Raw genomic sequence first — 19,573 nt, forward strand, 5'->3', positions numbered from 1 at the left:
GCTGGTAGGTACTAACATCCAATACAATGAGGGGGCTCGTGTAGCCAGTCCTCCTGGCTCAGGAGTTCCTTCCAAAAATTTTGTCTGTAGTAACAGAATGGATGCTGGTAATCAGAATGTCTTTAATACTGGAAAGGAAAGAGGATAGCTTCAAGAAAGTTTTGCCTTTCTATATTCATAAAGGCTTCGAAGGCATTACTAGCACTTTAAAATTAGTCAAGCAATTGTGTTATTGGTGACTGCTGGTAGAAACTTCTAGTTCCCAACAAGTTAAGATCCTGGAGAAAGCTCAATGCCTTCGGGAACATGCTATTTAAACTGAGATACACACCACCTTGAATTACAGCAAACGTGTCAGGACATGCAGTGATCTGGTGGACGTTCCCAAGGAGGAATTGAACGATGAGTGGGCTCCAGAAGGTATAATTGACATGCATGCAAAACTTTGTGAAGAGGGTAGAGGGGGATCTTCTGAAATCCATCTCCTTTATCGTGACATTCAATAGCACGAAACTTCTTGAGCACATTAAGGCAGGTTTTGTTTACCTAAGCATGAGGCCTTATGTCCCAAACCCAATGCGCTCTTTTAAATACCAGTGGTGTGGTGATACTACTCTTGAGTGTCATGAAGATATCAATTGTGACAAATTTGGTAAGGTTGCCCATGAAGGAGTCACTTGTTCACCTCCTTTGAAGTCTGTGAATTGCACTGGGATTCAGCCTGGCTGGAGTTGTGACTGCAGCATGTATCTTGAAGAACAAAAGATACAAAAGCTTAAGACTATGAAGTGCATCTACTATGGTGCGGCCAAAGAGATGTACAAGGCCATGTTGCCCCAAACAGTCACTACCTTGTTTGCTTGAGTTCTTAAACAGCCAGTGCAGAAAGCCAATACTGTTACATGAATTGATGTTACTACTGGCAGTACTAGTACCTGCATTTGTCAATTCACTAGTGCTGCTGCAGTTATATTGAAGCCTGTCCCTCCCCCAAGAACATCAGAAAAGGCTATGGCTGCCGACATTGCATGGGTCCTTGCTCCTCCAAAGATTGTCTGGCCCATCGTCCAGCACTGCCACTACCATTACCACAGTTGTTGCTCCGAATCCTCCTCAGACAAAGAAGTCAAAGTTGAAGGTGAAGAAGCACCCACTGACGGAGATGGGAAATACATAATCCAATGATGTGACATCATCCTCTCTGATGTCTCTCTCGACTCTTCTTCAGAGGTGATGGACCTTCATGGCAGTCTAGGGCAATCATCTTGCCTCAAGGCTGAGCATCCAACTGTTGCGGGCTCCCCTCCTTGACAAAAATTCTTGGATGATTGTGCTACACCCATGATAGATGCACCCATCCTACAGCAGAACACTATTGGGTTCAGGACAGATCTGGAGGAACTGAAACTCCTGGTACAGGAATGCCCTGTGTGCTTGTGTATGCAGGAAATGCATTTTAAAACTTCTGATGGCCCTGTACTACAGGTGTATACCCTCTTACCACAAGGACAACCTGACTGGGGGAAGGCAGAAGGGAGGGGTCACTGTGTTTGTCAATAATGCACGTCAGACCTCTAATCTCCCACTGGCTACTGACCTACAAGTAGTTGCAGCTGAAATCCACGTGTATCAGAGGATGACTGTTTGCTCACTTTAGGCCCACAAGATACAGTAGACTCTGAGGCTCTCATAGATTGTATGGAATAACTCTCCCGACCATTTCTTCTACTGGAAGATTTCAATGCCCATCATTTCTTGTGGGGCTCAACCTCTATTTGCCTTCAGGGTTATGTTTTGAAGAGCCTCATGATGTCTCACGAGCTGTGTGTCCTCAACTCAGGTACTCCCACTCATTTCTGTGCTGCTACTGGGTCTTTTTCGGCTATTGATTTCTCTCTAAATTCTCCAGCCCTAGTGGACTCTGTTCAGTGGGAAGTCATTGACAACCTTCATTTCAGTGAACACTTCCCACTCTGCATTCATCTGGTGGCTGGAACATTACCTGCACAGAAGCCACCAAAATGGATCGTCAGCAGGACTATCTGGCTATTGTTCCAAAAGCTGGCTACGTTTGAACACTGCAACAGTGTCCAGAAACAGGTGGACCACATCACAGTGTGATGTATCATGATACTGACTTATCCATCCCATAGTCCTCAGGTCATCTTAGGAGGCAACCTGTTCCTTGATGGACTAGTGAGCACTGCTCAGCAATCTGGAACAGGCTTGCGGCTCTTCGACAGTTTAAGTACACCCCAACAGCAGACAACCTCACAGCCTTTCACGTTGTGAGAGCCAAGGCTTGATGCATCATTGAGGAGAGCAACAACAGACAACTTCACAGCCTTTTGGGTTGCGAGAGCCGAGGCTCCATGTGTCATTAAGGAGACCAAGAAAAGGCCATGGCAGGCATTCCTGGAGTCCATCAACCATCCCCCTTCTTCACTGATAGCAGCAGTGCTGAAATAGGTGCGTCTCCAATCAACGCCCGGAGACATCGCTCAGATGATGGCAGAGCATTTTGCAGTGATTACTGTCTGTGCCAGCCAAGATCCAGTGTTTTGCCCCAACCATGCGACTGCAGAGAAGTGCAAGTTGAACTTCAGCTACCACAATTCTGAGTCTTACAACTGCCCTTTCTCCATGTGGGAGCTGGAATCAGCACTGTCTGAGACTATTGATTCTGCACCTGGTCACAACCAAATCCGTTACTGTGTGCTTTAACATTTGCCAGCAGCTTCACAGGAAATCCTCCTGGAATGTTTTGATTTTATATGGCAGACAAGCAACTTTCCCAACTTTCGGAGAGAGGCAATTCTGATACCTCTCCTCAAACCACGAGAGCACTGCATGTGTCCCAGTAGTTACCGGATCTTCATCTTAATGAGCTATGTAGGAATGGAGCAAATGGTGAACCATCGTGTGGAGTCCCGTGATTTCGGTCCATTGTCAACAATCTGACCCTACTAGAGGTGGCTGTTTTCCTACATAAACAGCACTGTCGTGACATATTCTTTGATATCAGTAAGATGTATGACACTACTTGGAGACACAATATTCTCGTGTGACTCCATCAGTGGGGCTCTCATGGCCACCTCCCCATTTTCATATGGTCCTTCCTGTGTAAGCGCTCTTCTAGGTCTCGAGTTGGTGGCGTGCTGTTGGATCATTTTGAGCACCAGAGTAGTGTTCCTCAGGGTAGCGTCTTGGACGTTGTCCTCTTTTCCACAGCCATAAACAGTATCGCTTCTGTGATAAGAAGTCCTGTATACTGATACTTGTTTGCATATGATTTTACCTTTACCTTTGTCTGTATCACCTCCACTTTTGCAACAGTGACCAGTCAGTCGCAACTTACTGTGCAGAAGTTAGAGGAGTGGGCTGGAAAGGTGGGTTTTCAGATAAGTGTGCGTGCATGTGTGTGTGTGTGTGTGTGTGTGTGTGTGTGTGTGTGTGTGTGTGTGTGTGTGTGTGTGTGTGTGCGCACGCATTTTAATCATTTAATCATCCTCGTTGTATTTTTAATTCACCTGACTTGCAGATGAGGGACACCATTCTAAATTTTAAACTCTCATTGAGGTTTCTGGACCTTATTTTTTACTCCAAATTGTTGTGGTTACCGCACCTGAGAGAGCTGAAAGCCAGAATCCAGAATATTATAAAGTGCTTTAGCCACAGGTCTTGGGGAGCAGAGGGCACTTCTGCTCCAGTGTTATAGGGCTTTTGTGCATTCATGGCTAGACTATGGATGTGTGCAGTTTATTGGTCAGTAAGGCCTTCTTATCTGAAGATTATTGACGCTATCCATCATGAGGGGATTTGACTGGCCACAGGTGCCTACAGGCCTCTATGCTGAGGCTGGGGAACTGCCACTCTTCGTCGATGGAAGTTTCTCATGGTGCATCACTCTTGTATGTTTCTTGCAGTTATGACTTTACCTGCATACCATACTGTTGTTTATCCACCTCTGGAATGCCTTTTCTCCAGTGTCCACGAGCAACAATGCCATTTGGGATCTGTGTGCAGTGTGTGCTGGAGTCACTTGGTGTGGAACACACACACCACCATTCTGGGATTTTAACTGCCTGCCACCACGGTTACACCAGAGGTCCAGAGTAATTTTAAATTTGGTTGTTTTCTCTGATCGCGTCCTCAAGGGCCGACTGCCTTGAGACTTTACCATTTTCGACGCAAATTATATGCGATCTTCCAGGCACTGGAGCAGAAGGCATGTGCTTCAGGTGCTAAATTCCTTGTCTGTTCTGATTCTCTGAGTGCTCTTCACTCTCTACAATGCTTTTACCCAGCAGATAAAGCAGTCCTGAATATCCAGGATGCTCTCTTCAGCCAGGGAAGGTTTCTTTCTGTTGGGTACCATGGCACATGGGTATTGCGGGGAAAGAAAGGGCAGAGGTAGCAGCCAAGAAGGCATGTTGTGGTCCTCCTCCTCCTATTTAAGTGTGCCATCCCCCTGCATACTATCGTCTTGCTGTTGCAATACAGAGTCATGTGTTGATGGGAGGAGGAGTGGCTGAAAGTGACAGATAATAAGCTGCATACAGTAAAGCCCACTATGTGGCCATGGCATACCTCCTTTCAGCTACAAAGACAGGATGCAGTCCTCCTTAGTCATCTTCACATAAGCCACAGTCCTCCTATACATGACGTTTTGATCCGGCGTGACGACCGTCTAATGTGTGGTGCTTGTGGCATACAGACCACTGTCGGCCACATTTTAATACACTCTTTTATTTTTGGACCAAAGGGCAGCAGCAGATTTGCTGCAGCCCTGCCCTCTACTTTAAGTGACATTCAAACAAATGTAGTGAGGCTTTTAAGGGTTTGTAATTTCTCCAACTTGTTTCCAGTAATTTTAGGGAGATGTTCTTAATGAGGGTGAATGGCTCACCTATGTTTTTTTGTAAATTGTTAGCCAGTCACATATCCCTGTGCCATTGTTTTAGATCTGCTGTCTTATTTTTCCTTCTGTTTTCTTCCCAGGTGTAGTATCTGCTGCTATTTCTCCTTTGTTTTACGGCATGTGATATGAAGTGCTTGTGTGGATCAACACGAGTGCTGGAGTGAGTGAGTGAGTGTGCCAAAGTTTGTAGCACTTTTATCCATATTCAATTCTGTTAATATTTGTGAGGTCACTGACAACTTCCCCATTTACATGCTTCAATCCACAGTGACAGATTTGTTATTTTTATGATTATGACATCATTCTGTTTCATGCCTGGAGATTTGAAAGGAGTGACTATTTTACCTCAGGAATATTTTACTCAAGGCATTGCCATGATGTTTAGACCATACAGTAGAACTGCATGCCCCAGGGCCTAAAATCAGCTGCCGTTCTCCTATACAGTTAGTTGGTTAGTTACTTGTTCCATAAATCAATAGAACAGCTATTCACACCATGGGTGGTTGCTGAGTTATGGGAATATTTTAGGCCATTGCGGAGAGAGTAGATGTGAGAGAGGAAATGCTGACATAATCCACGATTGGTGTTGCCAGCACAACCATTACTGCTAGGTTGTGGCAGCAAAGGAAAAACAGTAAAGTCGACGTGAAGTATTCCAGACTGAGCCAATATGTGACAAAGATGCCCAGCTGCCACCTTTTCTTGCATAACTTATAACTTGGTCTCATTTTTTGAATGTATTTCTGATGTACTGTAATCAGCAACAAGATTGATTGTCCACCTTTGAAATTCAAACACTGAGTCTCAAAGAGTGTGCTTGGTCAGAATTAAGGAAATGGCCATTTACAGCTAGTGAGCTTTTATTGGCTGGCGACTTGCTATGTTATCCAACAGCCAGCGCAGCCACCACACTAACACGTAATAAGTTTACAGACCAAAGCCTATGAAACATTTGAAATTCATAAAATATTGTATTATAAAGTATAAACAGGCACAGAAGGTATAAATCAAAGTCGGTGTGAGAATTTCATTCCTCTCCTCCTAAATAGCAATTTTACCAACACTCATAACATCAACTGAAATAACCAAATCGCAAATCCGTAAACAAATGAGAAAGAAATTTCAAATTTTTATGTTGTATAATAGACATATTAGGAAAAGCAGTGGGTTTTGCCACTAGTAATACTGTAGGGTATGTAATTTAAAAGACTGTAACTTTTGCTAATGATGTAAGGGGTTATTGAGCTATTCCCCAACACACTACGGCCTCAAATTATACCTTAAAACACATAGTTTTGAGAGTTCTTTTATTTTATGTCTGCCTCATAAATAACAAAAATTTATAGCCTACATAGTGAAATAAACTGAAAACACTGGAATACGGTGAAAATTGCCAGATGGTAAGATCTCAGATGTTTGTAACATCTTGCATGTTTGTTTTCCACTTGCAGCCAGACATAACACTAATGCAGTGGCTTCTAGCATATACGGTGATAAACAACAAACTTTCTTGGTGCCATGTTCCAGTGTACAGCTAATGTGACCGGTGTGTAGAGAACTGAGTGACCACGGCTTCCACTTATGTTCAGTTTGTATAGTTATACCTTGTACGCCCTTTACTACTGTATATTAATTTTACTTACAGTAGATCTGCTCAGAGCCTGTCGACAGAATCTGGAATGTATCATGCCTCTAACAACTGCAACCGACATAGGCTTCTCCATTTGCTATGTGTGGAATCACAATTAAAAAAGACGTGTTCAGTAAACATATGTGCAATGGATTTTTCGTATATTATTTGAATGCATGATGTCTGTTCCTTTGAAAGAACAGACACCACACAGATCCCACAACTGTGAAACACTAAATGCAAATAGAAGGGAAAACACTGCTATCAGCTGCGGTGGGATACTAAGCAGAATCAGGAGCGATGAGCAAAAATGTGTACCAGACTGGGATTTTAACTTGGGATCTCCTGCTTACAAGGCATGCATGGTAACCACTGCACCATTCGGGACACAGCATTATCGCAACTGCACGGACTATCTCAGTATGCCTCGTGGCCGATCCACACTCCCATTGAGTGCCACCTATCCACAGTCCCTGTCCATTATACTCCTGTTCGCTACTTAGCACGGACTAACTCAGTATGTCTCATGGCTGATCCACACTCCTATTGAGTGCCACCTATCCACAGTTCGTGTCCATTATACTCCTGTTCGCTACTTAGAGGTTCCCACAGGAGGTCAGATGTATTTGTGCATTCGCACTGAAGAAAGTGGATCCATTGCCCAGTCAGTCTTATCAATTATTCGAATGCATGATGTTTGTTCCTTTGAAAGAACAGACACCACACAGATCCCACAGCTGTGAAACACCATAAGTAAATTGAAGGGGGGCACTGCCAGCAGCTGCATGGGACATTAAGCGGAATCTGTGGCGATGAGCAAAAATGTGTACTGGACCGGGATTCGAACTCGAGATCTCGTGCTTACTAGGCAGGTGTGGTAAACACAGCGCCATCCAAGACACAGTGTTATTGCAACTGCATGGACTATTTCAGTAAGATTCCACAAATACGTCCGATCTCCTGTGGGAATCTCTAAGTAGCGATCAGGAGTGTAATGGACATGGCTGCGGATAGGTAGTGCTCGGTGGGAGTGTGGATCGGCCGTGAGGTGTACTGTGATAGTTCGTGCAGTTGCAATAACGCTGTGTCCTGTATGGCGCACTGGTTACCGCACCTGCCTAGTAATCAGGAGATCCCGGGTTTGAATCCCAATTCGGCACACATTTTGATTCATTGCCACTGATTCTGCTTAATGTCCAGCTGCAGCTGATAGCAGTGTTCCCCCTTCAATTTTTCGTATCCATTGCAGTCCTGAATGGTGTTTAATGTGTCGTGATGGCAGACAGATTCTTATAAATGTAACAGATTTCTGGGACAGAGAAACACTAAAATCACTGCAGACTTAACGTTATTTCATATTAATTGTTATAAATAAGTACCTGTTGTGAAGGAAAACCTGTGTGTATACACATGCTTTCACGAAACCTGCTGTTTTTACACTAGAGCAAGTGACAGGTTTGACATGTAAACAATGCACATTGGTAATACTATAGAATTTGCAAATTACTAGCAATTTATGCGAAACGTCTTTACCAAGAAAATTTCCTAGGTCACTACTACTGAGGGCACTATGAAGACAGTTCACCCAATTTTTAAAATGTTTCATACTCTAAGAAAGCTATGTACAGGATTGCCACAAGTTCTAGAAATCGGAATTTCAAATATGTCAGGGAAATTGGGGAAATATCGGGTGGGGGGGCAGAAAAATCTCGTTTTTGTCTCAGTAAATATAATGGTTTGTTTACTGAGATATCGTGCATCGTCACTTGTTGGGCGCAACTTAGTACGCGCATAACTTCCCTACTCCCTCATTCTTACTACTTCTCCCCTTTCTGCCATTCCCCTCAGCTTGCAGTCACTGCTGCCACCACTTCTTGCCGCTAGCCTAGCAGCTGCTGATGAGAGGCAGGGAGGCATGAGGAGTGGTTTGTTTGGACCTGATTCTCAGAGACGGTTGACGCAGTGGCCAGAGATGGCGGTCATGTGTGTACAAGGTGTGTCTGAGTGATTGTATGAATATGTGTGTGCTGTTGTTTTCTGACAAAGGCAATAACCAAAAATTTAGTTGTTAGAGAGTGATTGTCTTTTTTCTATGTGCCTGTCTGCGGCTCAGCGATCATCTTTACGGTGAGCAGCTACTTATTTTTATTCCTACTGATTCTCAGAGTATTTGCGCAACGTACCTGTTGCATGGAGTGATCACCATGATCTCATTTTATTAACATGGTGTCTGTGGCATGAGTGGACTTCCATAACAGCCCAAAACTGCAGGTCATTTCTACAGATATCTCTCTAAAGGATCGGGCGTGCTGATATGAAGCCATTCGGTTCCCACTAATGTGCAGGCCCAGCCCATTGAATCTAGTCTCACCGATCTGCCCGCAGTCCGGGTCTGTCCATATGTCGCATAATGCATTGGATTTTTGTGGTTTCCCTGGACTAAGGACTGCAGTGCTCCTGGACAGGCCAGAGGCCACGGGCGATGGATTTCAGGAATTGCGACTGTCTCACCACAAGTACATTGTACAGAGTGGCATTTCATAGACATTCTATTTATTCTAGTACATTTTGACACTTCAGAAGTAGTTTATATATTAGAAAGTATGGAAAATAAGAAGAAGAAAATTGTGCCAGTTGCTGGTAGTTTGCATGCTATGTACTCATGTATTTCTTGAATGAAAAACCATACAATATCTGTAAAATAATAGACATAACACAGTGGGTAATAACTCACAATAACGAACATAGTAGAATCAACATTTTACTGGCAGTCACCTATAGTGTTTGTTTAGACAACTGTTCCCTGTCTTATACGCTTCTTTCAAGAGGCCTACTTTTTTCCAAGGTTATTTCTGAAATTAGTGAAGGTATTTTAAATCTGTCTTGCGGCTCCAACGAAATGCGTATTTTTGTCACCAAGTGAGTTTCGCTGTATTGAAATAAAATAATATCAGTGGTCTTAATGAAACAGATATACCATTTCCCTTGCTTTCTCCATCTGAAAATAGTTCATTACAAAAGATGTTGCAATGTTAGTACTTAAGATTTTTTCGCACGCCTTTGGAAATACAGAAGTCCTTATATATTTTTGTTAACTTACGCTGTTAGTTACCCTCGATCTCAAAATTTGTCAGGGAAAAATGCTAAAACTTGTCAGGAAATTAGGGAAATATCAGGGAGTTTCACTTTGGGAAACTTGTGACGACCATGATGTATAGACCATCCTATAGTAATAGACTCATTAACCTAACTAGCTTGTATCACAAAGATTGTCCACTGAATTTGATTCTTCACTCCAGTGCAATACACCAGTAAATACTTCTGCACCTCCAGGGTTTTGAAATATAATTACAAAGCTACTTGTAAACTGCTGTAGTTGTATACTAACTTCTCGAGAGAAGTTACTTAAATGTCAAATTCAGCTCCAGGTTAATGAAAGAAACATGTGTCCATGACATTTGTGCAGCCATCAGTGATAAAAATAGGATTCAGACCAATCTATTTATGTAGTCTGTAATCTGAAACTTATAGTTTTAGTTAAGGTAATAAGAACTGGAACACTTTCCTTGTGAAAAACTGCTTGTAGTTTGGAGAAAACTTTCATTTGCTTCTAGTTACGGGGTATACTGTTGAGAAAATTTTGTTAAGTCCTTCATTACTGGAGTTATCCCATTCTTACACCTAACTTGACTTTTTAATACGTGAGTGTTTTTGTATATGTAATTATTTTTGCTTCAAAAGTGAACGTGTTAAAGATTTTCACAAGTTGTGGCTCAGGTTTAGCAACAATTGTGAGATTGGTTCCTCCTGTGTTGGGAAACAGTTTTATGACTTTTGACAATTTATCGTCATGTTTGTTAGGTTTCCCCTTAAGCTACAGTTCTGGTGGCTTATTTGATATGTCAAATAATGTGAGTATTACATTCCATATAAGTTTCCTTCTTTCCACCGATTTGGCTGAAAATGTAGTGAACAAACCTGTACTTCGTTGGGTAGGTATACAAGGTCTTTCTGTAAAAGGTCAGGTCTTCTGGTGGTTACTGGCAATTCGGTGTTGTTAAAGGAAAATGGCATTATTCAGTAAATGTCTGTATGTTACAAGAGAATAGTATATAAACCGTCCTGTAATGCACCATTTCTGATCTCCGAGGGTCCTTACAAAACTAAATAATCACAGATGTGGTGTAATTTTGTAGTTACTATCGATTGTTATGGCACCACGTACATTCCTTATTATAATAACTATGTTACAAATCAATGATGCACTCATGCGACATCGTGTTCAGAAGTAACATTTGCTGCCTGCTTGGGGCACCATTATCAGTGGGGATAACAAGATAGAGATGGAGTGGCACAGTGAATAAGGAAAAGTTTACAAGCAATACACTAGAGGTCACTGCACTCATATATTACCAGAGTATGCTGCACTGCCATTGGCTACAGTAGGAAAATGCACACCCCCACATGTTACAGTCTGACGCCTTTCACTGTACTTCACAGTTTTCGGTTTAATTACCAATGTTGATCAATTTTTATTTTTTTTCTGGGTAAGGACCAAGGAAATATCTCTCAAAATCATGCATGTTGATGTGTAATTTGTTCTCGTAGCATGTCAAAAAATAGCTTGATTACCTTGTACCCAGATAACAGCGTTAATTTCGTGACGAGTTTTGATTTGCTGTTACATATCTATGATTTTTTAAGAGCTGATGAAATTTATTACCACAAATTATTGTATAAACAATGTTTTGCATGTTTAATTTCCTTCAGTTACACAGATTTTAAACAACTTATTGCTGAACATTAAGATATTTAATCATATATGCCAATTACACATGGTTTTGCTCATATTTTGGTTTTAATGTTTTCCTCATTCCTGCATTTTTCTCAATTTGTTGTTTTTTAAGGCTGGACCACACAAAATCTATTTTAAGTTTTTGTGTAGACATTTGTCAGTGGAACATGAGGAGTTCCCCAGGAGAGATTATTTTGGGTTAGATTTGAAACTTGCTTTGCTACCTGTCAGACATTTTATGGTATTTGACAAATGATAATAAATTTTTGTTGCTGAATGTTGACCTCCTTTCTGAACCACTGACATCTTGAGTAATGGGAAATAAAGATCATTTTTGCCTCCAGTGTTGTCTGTATGGACATCACTGTTCTTATTAAATTGTGATGGATTATTTATGATGAATCTCATTAGTGAATGTATATGTATTGGATGGCACAGTTAAAAATACCTAGTTCCTTGAAGTGGTACCTACATGACATTGGTTTGGGAACACCACACATTATTCTTATTGCTCACTTTTGTGCAATTGGTACTTTGTTTCTAAGTGCTGAGTTACCCAGAAAATTATTCCATAAGACATTGAATGGGAATATGCAAAATATGTCAAATTAATTAATTTCCTCTTTTGACATTTGACAATTGTGTGAAGAGAAAAAGTAACTGAACTTAATTGTTTGAGAAGCTCAGTAGTACACTTCTTTCAGTTAAAATTTTCATCAATATACGCCCAAAAAATGGGAGCATTCTACCCTATTCGCTGACTTCTGCTCAGGTGCTACATCAATTGTTGGTATGACTGTGTATGTTGTAACAAAACTGAATATACTATGTTTTTCTCAAAATTTAGGAAGATTCCATTTTCTGAGAATCACTTATAATTATTTGGAAAATGTCACTTACAATTTCTACTGTTGCTTTCTATCTGATGGGAATTATTATAACACTAGTATTGTCTGCAAAAAGTACCAATTCCGTTAGTTGGGTGTTAAGTGGAAGATTATTCACATATATGAGGAATAGGAGTGGACCCAAAATTGAACTTTGTGGGACTCCCATTGTGATCTCTCCCCGGTCGCTCAAACTTTCTACCCTTCCAACATGTTGGAATCATTCAGCACACTTTTTGCATTTTGTTTTCTATGTATGATTCAATCTAGTTGTGTGTATGCTCATCAGTTCCATAAAACTTGAGTTTTTGTAAGAGAGTAACATGATTTACACAATCAAATGTCATGGAAAGTTCACAGAAAATGCCAACTGGCAATATTTTATTACTTGAGACTTTTACTATTTGATGAGTGAAGGTGTAAATAGCATTCTCATTTTAGCAACTCTTCTTGAATCCAAACTGTGATATGCTAAGTAAAATGTTTCTACTCAAGTGTGAGACTACTCTTGAATACATTACTTTTTTGAGTATTTTGGAAATGTCTGTCAGTAAGGAAATTAAACAATAATTCTTTAAGTCTGTCTTGTTGCCTTTCTTATGAAGAGGTTTAACAGCTGCGTATTTTACCCCATGTGGGAAAAATTCCCTGTTCCAGTGATGCATATTGCATATGTAAATTGAATTTGACAGTACATCTCTTTCTATATATTCATCATCTCATGTCACCTCTTTTAAAACAATGTATCCTATTCTCATTAATAATTGTATGAACCTGCCTCAGAGTGGTGAAGTACAATATTGTTTATTTACATTAATTGTGCATCATGAGGTAGAGCATTAACAATTGGGTAAACATTAATTATTTCAGCCTGAAAACTGTATACAAAAATGTTATCAATCAGTGTCCTACTATCATGCTGCATATGAGTTGAAAAATTGACTACAGAAATTAAATTGAAACACCCAAATATTGATGATAGGTCATTTTTGCTGTCCCTATCTTTTAAAAAAATCTACTTTGAAATCTACCCAAACTGCTAACTGTTCTTATCTGACAGGTGGCTCAATAATGCATCTAGATTTCTCATAAATAACTGAAATTTCCCATAGAGGAGATCTGTAGGCTGTTAAAAGTGTCAGAGAAGTATTCTGCAGCAGGAACTCGTAAGCACAAGCATGTAGATTGTGATCAACAAAAAACTATTTGTTTCAGTGATTGTTGACTTCGTGTCCAACTTTTACATACATTGCAACTCCTACATTTTCCATGATAGTATTACTTGGAAGTGATACTAGTCTATAGCCCCTGATACATAACTTTTCGATCCTAGTTATTATGTGATATTCAGAGACGCACAGAACATCTAACATTCAGCTGTGCTGCATGACCATTGTAGCAAGACTATGTTGGCTAATGTTAAAAGGCCAGCTAAATGAACCATCCAGACTGTTGTTCCCACAGTTACTGAAAAGATGTTAATCATCTTTAAGAAGCTCCACCAATTACCCACCAATGTTGTTGAACCTACTCTATGGCTATCTGTGTCATTTAGCCACACAAGCCAAGCCACAAGTTTCGGGGGATGTGTTATTTAAGCCGTGTAAAGTGACTTTGCCTCCAGTGGTATTATTAGGCTTAAAACTTAAACATTTATGAAATTCATTTGACCCCAGTTCCCGGTCTGATATCCCCACTCCATTTTCTCAGTTCACGCACGCCCTCCCACAGAATTCGCTGGCACAACCTGTCCCAATGCCAGTGTCTCTGGCAGAAGTCCACAGGTTGGGGATTTTTATCTCTCATACATTCTTGAGCTTTCCGTGCTTGGACATGGTATATTAGAGTATGAATGCTTGGAGGAAGCAAGCTGTGGTTGAATGGAGTACTGTGGGGTTTGGAGGGCAGGGCCACCCTGTCATGCAGCAAAGCAAATTTGGAAACAGTTAAAAATTTCTCAGAAAACCCAAGCAACCACCAACTTTTGTAATAATGGTCAGTTTGCAGCATCTAGAACATGTCAATAACAGAAAAAAATGTATTGTAACATTTAAAAACTATGTCCAAATTTTATATCAGTTGATGTCACTTAATGTTAAAGTAAATGTTAACTCACTTTCCAGACACTCATGAGAAGATATCATTTTCTGAAAGCTGCTGGACGTACTAAGTGTATGCCCCTTACTCGTTACGTTTCGAGTCATTCTCAACCAACTGTAGAAACTTTTTGGATTAATAATTAATTCTTCTACATCCCAGTTATCCAGTACTTTCACCTTTCCTGCTGTCTCAACTTTCGCTTCAGCAAAAGAGAATTGTCTTACAGGCAGGAATCCATTACGTCACCTAATGTACATCCGACAATCTGATGAATACACATGCTGTGTACGAGCTCAAGTTGCTTCCAGTGTTGCATGCAGACTTAGAGTGGACATTTGGGCCATTCAAGTATGGGATGACTGAATGAGTGTGACAGAAGTCGAATGCAGGTGCTCCCTGCATCCAAAATGAATATATTACTATCTGCCGGACTTTTGTGTAACTGTATGCTGCAAGCATTTCAAGCAAGCATAAAGGCCGGATGCAGACATCTACTGCCACCTCCCTCTTCCCCCCTTCCACCTCTACATACCCGGAAACTGCCCCCCCCCCCTCCCCTGCCGTATTATGTCACTGCAGTATCATCTCCAGTTTTTCCTGTTCACTCCTATCACCACAATTCCCACCTCCCCATCCTGGCTAGGCATGTGTCATCCAACCACCACTCATTCCCACCCTTCAAACTATTCTCTCGAGCATTCCACTCTCTTGCCATCCATTTGTGCCCTCTTTCCTTGTTTGGTTCCCTCCCAGTATCATTAGATTTAATCACTCGTCCTTTCCCTCCTTGTGTGTGTGTGTGTGTGTGTGTGTGTGTGTGTGTGTGTGTGTGTGTGTTTTCCTTATGCTGTTTGTTTTTTGTGTTGATTTTACTGTGTAAGTCTGTATGTACTGTCCATATTTAGATAGACTTCTTATCAACATATTTTGCGGAGTTCCTAATTTTGCTGTAAATCTATCTACAGGTGTTGCAGATGTCCACCCATCTTCACGTGAAAGATCAGTTAGTGTGTCAAAAGAAGCTGAAGATGTGAAATACAGGCCTAGTAAGTTTTATACCTGAGAGTATTTTATGATCTGTAACTGTCACTTTGCAAGCAGAGATGGACTAGAAAATGTGGCATCTGTTTTTGATGAAGTTAACATCAAACTTTTTGCTTGTTTGTAAATGATTAGACTTATAAATTTAAAGGGTTGTTGTGCTATGAACATAAATGCAAAGCCTCAAAGTTTACTTATTTTCTAAAAAAGAAGTGGTGATTTTGTAGTTTTTTGACTCTAATGTTTGCTTTTGCCAAAATTTCGATCCCCCCCCCCCCCCCCCCCCTCCCCACAAAGGTCTCTCCTTGTTTCCTTCTTTTGGCTGTGTTTAAGCTTCCAGCCGATGATGGTTTATTTTGAGAATCAGCGGTATTTTCCCACTGGTGAACAGAGTGCTTCTCTGATTTGAAGTGTTTATCAACATTATTATTCTTTGCCCATCCAATTTGATAATTATGAAATCTCCAGAATTTTGATTATGACCTTTCATTGCCATTCATAGCTGTGTGACCCATGCTTGACAACTCAACAGATAGCACTGGGAAAATACTTGGCGTAAGTAGAACCAAAAATATCTCTATTTGCACAGCTAGGGGAAGAGTTCCAGTGTGGTCTAAAAATATTTATAGATTTTGTTTTTCAGTCACTGTAATGCAGAGTGCCAGACTAGAGTATTGCACATGTGTTCCATATATGCGTGCTATTTACACTGCTTTTGTGTGTGTGTGTGTGTGTGTGTGTGTGTGTGTGTCTCTACGACCCAGGACAACCGGGAGATCAGGGAAGAACCCAGGAATTTTTTCATCTCGGAGAAAACCGGGAAAAACTTGGGAATTTTTTAGAATTCTGGGAATTTTTCATTGTTTTAGTCTTCAGTTACATTTTTGTAATTTTGACTGGTAAAAACCGATACTCTAACAAAGGATATTATTGTACCCCGCTACTGCAGAATAATACTTCAACAATAAAAGATAAACGAAAGAAAAAAATGAAAATAACTTAAAATGCAAAGGAAATGCGCCATATACAACAACGACACACACTACTCATGCAAGCATCTGCCAACAGCAAAATGTGTCAAAGGTTTTAGGAAGACGATACAATGCTTCATAACAACAAGTTGCCTCCGATGAATGTGAAGTCACAACAGTTTACATTAGATTTGTCTTAGCAGTTACGAGCGGGCTCATGTGCATGTGCAGTTGAGTCTTGTTTGAGCAGGAATGTGGCTGTTGGCTGTGCAATCAGTTGCAGCAAGCAGCTAGATGCTAGTGGGAAAAGGGGGTGCCAAATTCATATTCTTGAGGAAAAAACACTTGTTTCACAAAGCGCCTAGCATTCAGCCCATGTTTGTCTGTCGATTATTCATATGATTTTGAAAGACTTCCCTGTTGGTTTTTGAACACATTTTAAGTTGATTTCAGTATAAATCATTAATCTATTTTTGAATGCGTGTATAGTGTGCGTGATGTCTCTGTTAGGAGAATCCTTGTCACATCTAGAAATGAACTTTCCGGAGACACAAGGGGACGGGGCTATACGAGCTGAGCAGAGTAAAGCCGAATGGATGAATGGCTAGGCATGTGTCATCCAACCCCCACTCGTTCCCACCCTTCAAACTATTCTCTCGAGCATTCCACTCTCTTGCCATCCATTTGTGCCCTCTTTCCTTGTTTGGTTCCCTCCCAGTATCATTAGATTTAATCACTCGTCCTTTTCCTCCTTTTGTGTGTGTGTGTGTGTGTGTGTGTGTGTGTGTGTGTGTGTGTGTGTGTGTGTGTGTTTTCCTTATGCTGTTGGTTTCTTGTGTTGATTTTACTGTGTAAGTCTGTATGTACTGTCCATATTTAGATAGACTTCTTTCAACATATTTTGCGGAGTTCCTAATTTTGCTGTAAATCTATCTACAGGTGTTGCAGATGTCCACCCATCTTCACGTGAAAGATCAGTTAGTGTGTCAAAAGAAGCTGAAGATGTGAAATACAGGCCTAGTAAGTTTTATACCTGAGAGTATTTAATGATCTGTAACTGTCACTTTGCAAGCAGAGATGGACTAGAAAATGTGGCATCTGTTTTTGATGCAGTTAACATCAAACTTTTTGCTTGTTTGTAAATGATTAGACTTATAAATTTAAGGGGTTGTTGTGCTATGAACATAAATGCAAAGCCTCAAAGTTTACTTATTTTCTAAAAAAGAAGTGGTGATTTGGTAGTTTTTTGACTCTAATGTTTGCTTTTGCAAAAATTTCGACCCCCCCCCCCCCCCCCTCCCCACAAAGGTCTCTCCTTGTTTCCTTCTTTTGGCAGTGTTTAAGCTTCCAGCCGATGATGGTTTATTTTGAGAATCAGCGGTATTTTCCCACTGGTGAACAGAGTGCTTCTCTGATTTGAAGTGTTTATCAACATTATTATTCTTTGCCCATCCAATTTGATAATTATGAAATCTCCAGAATTTGGATTATGACCTTTCATTGCCATTCATAGCTGTGTGACCCATGCTTGACAACTCAACAGATAGCACTGGGAAAATACTTGGCGTAAGTAGAACCAAAAATATCTCTATTTGCACAGCTAGGGGAAGAGTTCCAGTGTGGTCTAAAAATATTTATAGATTTTGTTTTTCAGTCACTGTAATGCAGAGTGCCAGACTAGAGTATTGCACATGTGTTCCATATATGCGTGCTATTTACACTGCTTTTTTTTTTTTGTGTGTGTGTGTGTGTGTGTGTGTGTGTGTGTGTGTGTGTGTGTGTGTGTGTGTGTGTGCGTGTGTCTACGACCCAGGACAACCAGGAGATCAGGGAAGAACCCAGGAATTTTTTCATCTGGGAGAAAACCGTGAAAAACTTGGGAATTTTTCATTGTTTTAGTCTTCAGTTACATTTTTGTAATTTTGACTGGTAAGAACCGATACTCTAACAAAGGATATTATTGTACCCCGCTACTGCAGAATAATACTTCAACAATAAAAGATAAACGAAAGAAAAAAAATGAAAATAACTTAAATTACAAAGGAAATGCGCCATATACAACAACGACACACACTGCTCATGCAAGCATCGGCCAACAGCAAAATGTGTCAAAAGCTTTAGGAAGACGATACAATGCTTCATAACAACAAGTTGCCTCCGATGAATGTGAAGTCACAACAGTTTACATTAGATTTGTCTTAGCAGTTACGAGCGGGCTCATGTGCATGTGCAGTTGAGTCTTGTTTGAGCAGGAATGTGGCTGTTGGCTGTGCAATCAGTTGCAGCAAGCAGCTAGATGCTAGCGGGAAAAGGGGGTGCCAAATTCATATTCTTGAGGAAAAAACACTTGTTTCACAAAGCGCCTAGCATTCAGCGCATGTTTGTCTGTCGATTATTCATATGATTTTGAAAGACTTCCCTGTTGGTTTTTGAACACATTTTAAGTTGATTTCGGTATAAATCATTAATCTATTTTTGAATGCGTGTATAGTGTGCGTGATGTCTCTGTTAGGAGAATCCTTGTCACATCTAGAAATGAACTTTCCGGAGAAACAAGGGGACGGGGCTATACGAGCTGAGCAGAGTAAAGCCGAATGGATGAATGGCTAGGCATGTGTCATCCAACCCCCACTCGTTCCCACCCTTCAAACTATTCTCTCGAGCATTCCACTCTCTTGCCATCCATTTGTGCCCTCTTTCCTTGTTTGGTTCCCTCCCAGTATCATTAGATTTAATCACTCGTCCTTTTCCTCCTTGTGTGTGTTTTCCTTATGCTGTTTGTTTCTTGTGTTGATTTTACTGTGTAAGTCTGTATGTACTGTCCATATTTAGATAGACTTCTTTCAACATATTTTGCGGAGTTCCTAATTTTGCTGTAAATCTACAGGTGTTGCAGATGTCCACCCATCTTCACGTGAAAGATCAGTTAGTGTGTCAAAAGAAGCTGAAGATGTGAAATACAGGCCTAGTAAGTTTTATACCTGAGAGTATTTAATGATCTGTAACTGTCACTTTGCAAGCAGAGATGGACTAGAAAATGTGGCATCTGTTTTTGATGAAGTTAACATCAAACTTTTTGCTTGTTTGTAAATGATTAGACTTATAAATTTAAAGGGTTGTTGTGCTATGAACATAAATGCAAAGCCTCAAAGTTTACTTATTTTCTAAAAAAGAAGTGGTGATTTTGTAGTTTTTTGACTCTAATGTTTGCTTTTGCCAAAATTTCGA

At 40.6% G+C, this 19,573-nt stretch overlaps 1 protein-coding gene across 6 annotated transcripts in view; it reads left to right on the plus strand.

Moving 5' to 3' along the window:
* Positions 1 to 19,573, plus strand: part of LOC126471140 (microtubule-associated protein futsch-like) — a 161,047-nt gene that overhangs the window by 137,765 nt on the left and 3,709 nt on the right. For 3 of the 6 annotated variants that reach the window (XM_050099235.1, XM_050099236.1, XM_050099238.1), the window contains 3 exons: positions 15,299 to 15,379; positions 17,285 to 17,365; positions 19,233 to 19,313. In XM_050099235.1, coding sequence (XP_049955192.1) covers positions 15,299 to 15,379; positions 17,285 to 17,365; positions 19,233 to 19,313 — 243 coding nt within the window. The remainder of the gene's footprint in view (positions 1 to 15,298; positions 15,380 to 17,284; positions 17,366 to 19,232; positions 19,314 to 19,573) is intronic. The other 3 variants (XM_050099237.1, XM_050099239.1, XM_050099240.1) reach the window with 2 other exon arrangements.

Source organism: Schistocerca serialis, chromosome 3 (genome assembly GCF_023864345.2).
Source record: "Schistocerca serialis cubense isolate TAMUIC-IGC-003099 chromosome 3, iqSchSeri2.2, whole genome shotgun sequence".
Taxonomy (NCBI): Eukaryota; Metazoa; Arthropoda; class Insecta; order Orthoptera; family Acrididae; genus Schistocerca; species Schistocerca serialis.